We start from the raw sequence: 11,826 nt of genomic DNA on the forward strand, positions 1-11,826 counted from the left end.
TCTTGGCTGTCATCGCCATCATCATCATTTTATCGAAGCCAATCAGTTGATCGATTTTTTTAAAAAAAAACGTCTGATTGGTTGATTACAAATTGAATGATTGATTAGCAGTGCAGATGATTGATTTATTATTCTTTCGAGTGAGTAAATGTTTGATTGTTTTCCCAAGGTTACCTTGCATCACTCAATTCACCACTTACTAAATATTACATATATATATATATATATATATATATATATATATATATATATATATATATATATATATGAATAGAGAAAAAAAAAGAATGAGTAGGAGAGAGAAAGAAAGAGAAAGAGAGAGAAAGAAAAAAAAAGAACAATACACTATGTAAAATAAACACATGTTTGTGTGTAATTTATACGTGATATATATATGTATATGTATATATATTCACCATATATATATATATATATATATATATATATGGCGAATTAATTCATCTAATTAATTATTTCTTTCAATTTTCTTGATTATTTAACTTTATGTGATTGGCTTAATTATTACCTATAAACATTGTTTGTGAAATTAACACATGCACACGTACACACTTGCAACAAATGCAATGTTGTGAATAAATAATATCAAATGGTACACACACACACACAGACACACACACCCACACACGCAAACACATATTCATATATATATATATATATATATATTATATAATTTCAAATTATGCATTTAATATTTTGTATATAATGATTTTACATCTATAAATTTAGATGAGATGTTTAGTTTAAATGAAATGAAGAAAAAAAATAAATTTTGGGGATACTTTTTCATCGTCTCAACCCACATCTGAAATTTTCCATTTCTGTATATTACTTCGTTACTTCTGGATTTGAATTCTGTTCAGAAATATTTCTCTTTTCATGGTTCATAAAATTAATATTTTATTATTTTTAATCATAATTCATTAATGCTTATATTATTATCTCTATAATATTATTACCTTCGTAATATTTCCCATTTTTCAGTTACCGTTACCAAAATTTTCTTTTAAAAGTTTTCTATCAAATTTCAAATTTTCTGACACACACACACACAAACACACACACAAACACACACACTTACACACACACATATATATTGTATAGTTTCCCATTGAGGCTGTAGCCATATATAAACAATTTTTTTTATGAAAGAAACGAAAGGAATTATATAGATAACACAGTCTCTTTACTAATATTATTACTACTTCTTAGACTGGTAATATTGATTGAATAATTTTAATTTTGAGTAATGTCAGCACTACTAAATATATTTATCAATATTCTTCTTAATGATATGAGCTTGGTAATAATGCTACTACTGTTACTACCGTTACTACTACTACTACTACTACTACTACTACTAATACTACTAATACTACTACTACTACTACTAATTATTGCTGCTACTAATTATAATAATGTACTGTTGGTGATAATTATAGTTAATGATAATATTATTATTAATCATTTTATATTTTTTTTTGTTCGCCTTACCTAAGCAAAATAATTGATAACTAATTAATTAACCTAAATAATTGATAGCATTTTTTTATTTCTAATTTTAAGTTTATTTATTGGTACTATAAAATGTCTGTAATGCATTCGATCTACGTGTACATTGTATGGACATAAAAAAAATGTTCCTCTTCATTTTTTTTATATAACTTTCATAATTAACGATATTTTAACATGTCTTTTCCGCCATAGTTATCATTTATTGATGGCTTTCAAGTTTGTTCATTGTATCACCATTTTCATCGTCGTCGTCGTCATCATCATCATCACAGTCATCATCGTCTTCGTCGTCGTCATCATCGTGATAACGTGTCGTTGTAGTTAGTGATAATGCTTATCATTATCACATCATCATTATCATCATCTGTGCAGTTCATGAGTTATGATAAGTATTTCTAATTATACCGTAAATGAATTTATCACTATTTGCGTCGTCGTCATGTCATTGTTGTCGTTTATCTGATGTGTGTGTGTGTGTGTGTGTGTGATTCATTTTCTATACATATATTTATATGTATTTGTGGAAATGTCTGTCTGTCTGTCTTTGCGTGTATGTAGGGGAAGACTATATATGTGTGCGTGTGCGTGCGTGCGTGCGTGCGTGTGTGTGTGGCTGTGTTATCTAATTTTGTAGCTTTTTCAGATAAATAATTAATTAAAATAATGCTAACCTGGCAATCCTATCATCATATTCTAACTGCTTTGGGTGTATGCCATTTTACAGATACACGCACGCACACATGAACGTACGCACATGTTGTTATTCTTCAATTTTAATTATTATTCATTAAATCTGAGACCTTGTACACTACTGCACAAAAATATAACTCTGTATAATATAATATAATATAATGTAATATTACTTTTGTCATTGTAATTTCATAATATTCATCTTCATTGGGGTAACGTTGCTACATATAAGTGATGCTTATATAAATAACTAAATGTCTATATGTATGTATGTCTGGTGGTGTAACGGTAAAGTGTCTGACACTGGCGCTGAAGTGACCAGGTTCTATTGCACGAAGATGCCCGCCTACAACGTGCAGTGTATATGGTATGATGCGGCGTTTCGCATGTATTTTCTTGCAAGTGTGTGTTTGCTGTTTGATTCCTGTTGGAAAAATGTTGAATAGAGAAATGTAATAAGTTAATTGGACATAATATACATATTAATCAAAATTATTTATTATTATAATAACATATTTATTATTATTATATATTTTTATTTTCATTATTATTTATAACACAAAAAATAATTTAAATGGTTTTGTATTTCTTATTTCTAGTTTTCATGCGTTTAACTTTATCAATGCTCTTGATATAACAAATTTTTTTTTCTGTTCTTGTAAATACATTTGATGTGCTATTGATTTCAGTGAATCGAAATTCATCATTATTATTTGGCTCTGATTATTATTATCAATTCCTATTAATTTTTGTTATTATTATTATTGCTATTATTTTTGTTAACATTATTTTCCTTGATTTATTTCATCATTACTATCAATCGATCGACCTGTTTCTCTCTATAGTTTGCTTAATAACAATAATAATAATAATAATAATATAAATTTATGTAAAAATAAATAATAATTATCGTTCATATTGATTTTCTTCCTATGATTAATGAATGTAGTAATCTGTTTCATGTAAATGTATTATTCTGCAAAGTTTTCAGTGACTTGTTTAATGATAAATTTATAAATGCGCGCACACACACACACACACACATTGTGTGTGTGTGTGTGAATGTGTTTGTGTGTGTGTTTATCATCATAAATAGAATTGTATGTGGTGTCCCAGAAAAAATGTACAGGCATTTCTAAGAATGATAAATAGAGTTGGTTTGTATCTTAAAGTCGTATAGAAGGTTCACGTGGTATTTTTTTTTTCAAACTGACGACCTACATTAAGATTTCATCATACTACATTTTACAGGAGTTTAAATGGCTGTGTGGTTTTTTCAAAAAGTATGCAATTAAAAACAATAATATGATACTCACTATCATATTTTTATGTATTTGAAAAAGTTTGACTTTGAGAATTTGGATTTCACAGCACAAATTAATGATTATACACGCACACATCTTGAAACAACTCCTTCGGTATCTTTACGCGTATGTATTCAATTGGTTCTTCTCGATTCTCTATTGCAGATTTCAAACAATTGAATTTTTTTTGTTAGACATGCCAATGGTGTACATGGGCATTTTTAAACATTGTATAACAGTTTAGATAGTTGGGTGTAAAAATAGTTTCTTTGCAAACACTGGCGCGTTTTTGAATGCACAAAATTACAATGAACCTCAAGTTCTCATCTGTGGAGTACATTTTTTTGGGACACTGCACATATACTATCGTGTATACTAAATATATGCATACTTAATTAACTAACATTATAATTAATTAATTAATTGATTAATTATGTTTAATATGCGAGATGTATTGTTTTATATTTAGTGGTGTATGTGTATGTGATTTTCTCTCTCTCTCTCTCTCTCTCTCTCTCTCTCTCTCTCTGTGTGTGTGTGTTTGTCTATCGATGTATGTATGTATGTTTGTATGTACGTATGTATGTATGTATGTTTGTTTGTATGTATGTTTGTTAGTTTGTTTGTATGTATGTTTGATTATTTACGCCTTATTTTACCTCTGTTCGTATTAATGGAGTATGTATATTAATACTAATAATCTAATCTACATAAAGAATCGTAATTGTAATTATTTTAAAACAGTTACCGTCATCATCACCATTTTCTTCATCATCCTCTTCATCTTCATCGCCATCTTCACCATCTTTATCACCGTCATCTTTCCGATTCTAGAACTCATCAAACGTTGAATAGTGTGTATAATAATTGTCGTCGTCTTTCTAAGCATTATCATCATCATTATCATAGCTATCGTCATCGTTATCGTCATCACCGTCTAACTTTCTTCATTTAAAGTTTTCTTGAGAAGGATTTTAGAATACCCTAGCTTTTATAACCATTGAATTTTGCTTAGGAATATTTAATTAACTTCCAAGTTTACTCAAAGGTACTATATGGATTATTATATTTACACTTATAAAAGGAAGGTACTTATATAAATATATATATATATATATATACATGTGTGTGTGTGTGTGTGTGTGTGTGTTATATATATATAAATATATATGTATATAATTTATATCTAAATGATATACTAAAATTACGAATTAAATATTGTTGTTAACAATAAACTGATTGGTATTCTATTAATGTTAAAAAATTAACATCGACTTGATCATTTTGTATTTTTTTCCCTATTATTTTTCCAGCTATGATTAATTTTATCATTATTTAAGTTATTTTCGCATAATCTTGAATGAATTCTGTCAGTAATTGAACGTTTAAACTAAGTAACGGAGGAGTGGTGGGTTGACTGTTACGCGTTGATAACTTTCGATTGTGTGATGCGTTTTTCGTAACAAACACGCGTTGCATTTCTTTTCCATCAATCATCCGACTCGCTCTAACTAATAAATATTTTTGATGATTTAATTCAATGATGTTATAGTTTGAATTAGTCAAATTACATAAATGCTTTCCAGACTAAGTAATTAGCGGTTGACATCTAGGGGCGTGTCGATTATATTGCTTTATATTATTACACAACTGCTCATTTCGGTTTTCCAATTTTTTAATTTTCTGTCCATATATTTGTAAAATTAGTTAGCGTGAGCGTCTGTATTATGGTGTTTTAAGATTAAATCTGTATCGACACTGCAAGAATCGCATAACTTACGAAAAATATAATTCACACTGCACATAATACACACACACACACACACACACACACACACACACACACACACACATACATAAACATCATTACATAACATACGTATTGTAGTTAGGCTTGCATAAACAATCACCTGTTTTTGTTTGATTTCAGTGTAACGGAAAAAGAGTTTATGATGTGTGTGTGTGTTAGATACTTATTCGGAAGACCTACATGCATACATTTATTTGATTCATTACTCACTCTACACCCAACTTAAATATGACATTACGAAAAACACACACATACAAACACACTGTAGATAATATCGAGGCCACATAGCAGCACAATTTAGTACATGTACGAACACACAAATACGTCACATCCGGTCATTTTATATTTTTTAAATTCGTATTTCTATTCTTTGTAATTTGAACATAAGATAATGAATATTTTGGCTTACGTTCATTAGTTAGTTACGTTCCGATACATTCATCATTTTCATCGTCATCAACATTTTTTCGTTTTTAACGTCATTCGCATCATTGCGATCGCATATTATTTATTTATTTATTTATAATTAGTTTAGTTAACATTTCAAAACCAATCACCAACAAGCAAATTATTGAACGAATAAATTATAAAACATATTTTCTGGAGTAAAATTAAAATCATAAAAAATGATTTCTGTTGTTTTATTTTAAATTAAAAATCGATTAATATCCACAGTTCCAAACTCATAAAGTGTCTGTTTATTGTATAAATTAAACATAAATAAATAAATAAAAATATATATTCATATGTATATATATTTCACTTTCTATCTATTTGCGTACATGATGTACATACAATTAGCAGCAATATACCAACTAGGCGTATCGCAAATGTGCTTGTCATCAATAAGAATGCATGGCTGCTATCGAATCTACCATTATGTTCGTGCATGTGCTTGCATGTTCATGACCTTACGACATACAAAATTTATATCATACCCGGAGAGTATGCAAACATGCAATAACATAAAAATACACCCATACATATATGTATATAAACAATCGAGCAAGCAGACGGACAGACAGACAGACAGATAAATATGCAGACAGGCAGCGAGACAAACCAACATGAAAACTATATATATATTTATTTCTATATATATATATATATATATATATATATATATATATATATATGAAACGAATTATTTTTAAAAGGTTTCAATTAAGCAAAAGGGTTGGCCGGTTTTGAATGGAGTGTATCAGAGAGCGAGCTGATGAAGGCGGGACCGCTGATCATGTTTGTAGTCGCTACCACGTATTCTGTTAAACCTGGAATGAAATTAATAATAAAGATTGTATGTTGACGAAACATTGAAATACATTGAAAATCTTCACAAAATGTAACAGAAATAGCTATAACATCAACAACAAATGTTGAAACAAACAAAAGTAATTTCGATGACGTCAACATCGTCACCAAAGACACTATATATAATACCGACTATCATCAATCTGTGACAGAAATCTGAGAGCGGATATTTCGGCGAATGTGACACCACCGATAAAAAAAACTAGGACAACTTTCTGCTCGCCGTTTGTGGAGTATGACGATGTCGGATTGGTCAGACCATCTGAGATTCAAATTTCATATTTGGTTGAATGATGTGATGAAATTGAACAGAGCAATAAGAACAAGTTATAAGAGAAATAAATTAGAATTGATGGAAAGCATTCCACAATATATATTTAATTCACTGAATAAATTGGACATGACATTCTTTGAAAATAATTCCCATATCTATTTAAAAGAAATACTTCAGGTAACACAAACACTCACACAAAATAAACGAAAAGAAACAAAAGAAAGAACACAGACAAACGACAAAACACAAACCTTTCTTCCTTTTGAGCCAGGCAGGCATCTGTTGAAACTCCTCCCTGACAGCTCCGGGCAGCATGTTGTTGACGATTTCTTCGATACTGCGCCAGCCTGGCTTGTTGTGCAGTTCCAGGAGGCGTACACTCATCGGGCGATAGCCACTGTAGACGTACGATATATCTTCTGGCATCTGTGCGGTGGTCGTCAGAGTTGTTGGTTGGTGCAGTTTTTTGTCGGTGGGTGCAGTTAGATTTTTGTGGTTGGTGCAATCAGCAATAAAAACAATTTCCAGAAACGCTTGATGATACCTGTTCATTAGCGTCCTTCACAAGCAACTTCAGCGTCTTTTTGATTGTTGGAAATGTTTTGTTGATGCTCTGATTGAAAAGGAGCCCCACTCTCTCGAGGTTGCAGAGGCTAATCACGTGCTCGAACCCATACACCTTTGCATACGTTTGTCAATTTGTTTCAACGTTTGCATATTTTTTCAAATTCATTTTCGTTTATGCAACTGGCAAACCGTGTATTAGACCGAGTACTTAATACCTTGGCGATAAATCAGGAACGATACTCATGTTCAGAAAAAAAAACATGTTCAGCTGTACAAAATAACAGACATATACACATAATTATACATGTTACCTGTATAATTTCTTTCTTGTAGAATTCAAGAATTTTAGGTTTTAAGCCATTGTTACAATAACACTGAAGACAGATGAGGCGAAGGACCTAACGGTGTAATGGTATGCAATGATTGAACTATCAATAAGCTAACCTTCAATCAAGAAATCCGTCAATTGAAAACTATCAAATGATACTACTTATAAGATATATAAGCAGTACGCAATAACCGAGAAAATACACAAATGATTCCCAAGGAGATATACAAAAAATACCCAAGAAAATACATAAATGATACGCAAGTGATATACACGCACCTTATTGATATCTTCTTTCATTAGGATACACTTCTCTATGAAGGATCTACTTTTATCCAAATCAAGTCCCTTTAAACACTCTGTTTGCAATAATATTTTCATTCATTTTCAATGATGAGATGGATGGATGGATAGATGGATAGATAGATAGATAGACAGATTGATACATCAAAAAAAATATTAAAGAAAATATTAGTAATGGCTAGAAGAAGAAGAGGAAAAAAAAACAGAGAACATCGATTAATCACATACAAATATTATCTTCAATTTGAATCATATCAAAAATCTGACTTACCTTGCTGTTCGCAGACAAAATCACGAAACTCATCTGAATCTGTAACGCCTTTAACCATCTCCGCTATTGTCGTGTCTGTGTAGGGTTAGAACTATTATTATCATTATTTATTATAATTTGGAATATTATATTATTTATTATTATCATTGTATTAAATTAAAGTTATAGTTGTCATCATCGTCATCATAATTGTTAAAATCATATTCACCCTCATCATCACCATCACCACTACCATCATCATCGTCGTCATCATCATTGTCATAATCATATTCACCATCATCGTCATCATCCTCACAGACGTGTAGCAAGGGCAGCCTTAGCAGCTTGTATGTGTGGTATCTTTGACACGAACTGCTTCATCTCGCCAACCGTCTTTGCTGCCAATCTTTCCTTTGGAAAAGTAATTCAGATTTCAAAGATTAAATTACCAATTTTATTTTCGTTTATTATAAATTAATCTGTAATAGAGTGTTACAGCAAAAAGCATGACAACAGAATCTAAATACTTTCATATAAAAGTTACAACTAATTCTAATCAGAGGTAATGCTTTTGGATGTAAAAAAAACTCCTCAAAACATAATTATAAAAAAATTTATTTGAATTATTTCTTTCTAATCACTTAAAAAAAATTAAAAAACACTGAAAAAATTGAAAAAAACAACACATTAAATAAAAATTATAAAAAAGGGGTAAGATGACACTAACGTTGTACTGGGCACTAATGACCTTGACCCTTTGATTCAGAGCGTTGCCCACCGCATTGAAGTTTTTATCCCTAAGGTCAGCAAACAATTCATCAGACGAATTGAGGTGGATTTTTTTAACTTCATCCGTAGATGTCGCAAATGGATTGGTGGACGTTGAATCCGCTGCCGTGTCTGCATTGCTGCTTTCTGATTTGAATTTGTTAGCTGGTAGTTTCACAATACCTAAAGTTTTAAAAAAAATTTTTATTTTAATTTTTAATTTTTATGCTTCAAATTACAGGCTGATTATTCTATTTTAATTACACATCATTAAATTAAATTAAATTTTAATTCAACCAAACCCAGAATTTAATAGACATCAATTACAATTTTATCAAAAAATATATCAAACTAATTTATTCTCAAAAGTAATAACAATAAAGATAAAACAAAAAAATTGAACATAAAACAAAAAAAACCTTTGCTAATAGAGAAGAGCTCATCGACCAAGCCCTCATAAGTAAGTTGTGTTAGTAGAGGTGTCAGCGGATCGACAATCCTATCCACCAGTAGCAGTGTGTCAATCTTTGGAGTTATCAGCGGTTCGTTCGATCCCAACTCTCTTCTCATTCTCAGCACCATTTCGATCACACTCTGACAAATTTTGATAAAAATTGAAAAATACTCTGATAAAAATTAAATAATCTTACTTAAAGCTCATCAATTTTTTTGTTATTAATGAAAAATTATGAAGATTTTGTTAATGTGTACGTCCTAAAATTGAAATTTCACTATAATATTATTTATTTATTTCATTATTAACGCTAAAAAAAACTATAACGGGTTATAAGCAATATAGTTTATAAAATAAAAACAACAAATCTCTAACGTCAGCTAAGTCACCCTTGCCAACGACGTTTGGGATAATGCCAAATAACGACTGGATGAGCATTATTGATTTGGCAACGTGGAATAAGCAAGTGTGGTTGCTGTCTAAATAGCACTCCTGGATGTTGGAAAAACTATTTTAGAAAATTTAGAAACATGCCTATCAAAAAATTCACAACAAAAGATAAACCAATGGAATGAGACAAAAAAATTAAAATTTATTCAATTAAATTGCTAAAACTTAGAGAATAAAGTTAAAAAACAAATCTCTAAAATCGAACTCTGAAACAAGTATTCCATTCCATAGACAAGAGATCAGTCTCCAGAGGGTAAATATCAAATGCTAGCTCATCTATGCTTGTCAGTGAATTCACAACATCCAAATCCTAATTTTGAATTTGTGTATACACACTTAAAGATTTGACAATCATATAAACAATAGAGCAAAACATGACATGGCATAACAAGACATAACATGACATGACGTAGCGGAATAAACCTGTGACAAAAAAAATTGTCCACTTACTTTTAGCCTTTTTTCACATAGCAAACTTTTTCTTGGTATGAAAAGGACATGAAAATTTTTCTTCAATGACGTCAACATATTTTCGTGCCTTAGATTAAATTTATTTTTAAAATCAAATCAATATCTCAAAATTCAACAATTCCAAAATTATTTCATTTATTAATTAGTTATTTAATATTAAACAAAAGTGAATTATTTGGATAAACTTGGAAATTATAGTAAAATAAAACTATTACATACATCTTGATATAAAATAAATAATTAACACTTTTCAAATGCTATTTGGTGTTGAAAAATTTCACAAATAAAATTCATACCTATAATTGTATCTAATATTAATTTAATTCTAAACCAAATTATTGTATTTCTCTTAGTATACTCACAAAAAACCCAAAATTACTTTTTGACAATGTAAGCTATTTTGTCCATGACATGTAACTTGGGCTGAACGATAAAAATTACATTTTCTGATTTCACTGATGCTTTGATGTCAGAATTCAAAAAGATCATCTGGTCAACCCCATTTTCCTTTTAAATAAAATAATTAATTAATTAATGTCTACACTTTTTTAAATTAAAGTTTAATAATAAATTATTACTTTAATAAATAATTATTGATTAAAGTTATAATAATATAATAATAATTATACATTATATATTATTTAATCTATTTATAAATATTTTCAAAGTGAAACAGTTTTTTTTCAAAATTTCAGAAAAGACTGACTTTGAGGAACGAAAAGTTGGCTATTAAATCAAATGTGGATATTAGAGTTTCATCCCACACTATTGTCTGTATTGTGTATTCACAATAAAGTTATAAACCCATATTGAATAACGAGTTATTTGATTCTAGAATGTGATTCTTATTAGTGTTATACGATTAAAATTTAAATATTTTTATCAAACTCATTTTTTAAATTAAAATAAAAATGAATGAAACTTTTGTCTGGTTGATGGTGTTCAGCCAATCTTTCAATTCTTTTCTGTAGACTTCTCTGAAGAGCATACAATTAATTTTATCTTTACTCGTCATGTTTGTTTATTCAAATAAAGTAGAAAATTAATTTTATAAAAAAAAGTTCTAGATGAAAAAATGAGGGAAAATCAAATCAAATGATCGGCATCGGCCCTTTAAACTTATTTGCCTAAATGTGGATCTAAGTTAACATGAATTGTGGTGCGTTTGTAGAAAGTTTTGCGCCTACTTTTTATATTTACTCAGTCGTTTCCTTTTCTGTGAAAATTACGTATGGTAAAGAAATATTTTATAAGGGAGTTGCCTAAGGTATGTGTCATAAGTTGCTACTCAACTAGAATCATTTTAGAGAGAA

General features: G+C 29.5%; 1 protein-coding gene across 1 annotated transcript; it reads right to left on the reverse strand.

The window, feature by feature from the left end:
- Positions 1-6,501: 6,501 nt before the first annotated feature.
- HELRODRAFT_86965 (hypothetical protein) lies at positions 6,502-11,528 on the reverse strand (the record flags this gene model as incomplete). Its single annotated transcript, XM_009028351.1, has 16 exons — positions 6,502-6,608; positions 6,782-6,866; positions 7,163-7,348; positions 7,467-7,601; positions 7,801-7,887; positions 8,097-8,176; positions 8,392-8,466; positions 8,691-8,781; positions 9,098-9,321; positions 9,558-9,732; positions 9,968-10,084; positions 10,248-10,352; positions 10,493-10,580; positions 10,893-11,020; positions 11,220-11,285; positions 11,436-11,528. The coding sequence occupies 16 exons, from the start codon at positions 11,526-11,528 to the stop codon at positions 6,502-6,504; spliced, it is 1,842 nt and encodes a 613-aa protein (XP_009026599.1).
- Between the last annotated feature and the right edge of the window lie 298 nt (positions 11,529-11,826).

The sequence above is a fragment of the Helobdella robusta genome, assembly GCF_000326865.2.
Source record: "Helobdella robusta unplaced genomic scaffold HELROscaffold_55, whole genome shotgun sequence".
NCBI lineage: Eukaryota > Metazoa > Annelida > Clitellata > Rhynchobdellida > Glossiphoniidae > Helobdella > Helobdella robusta.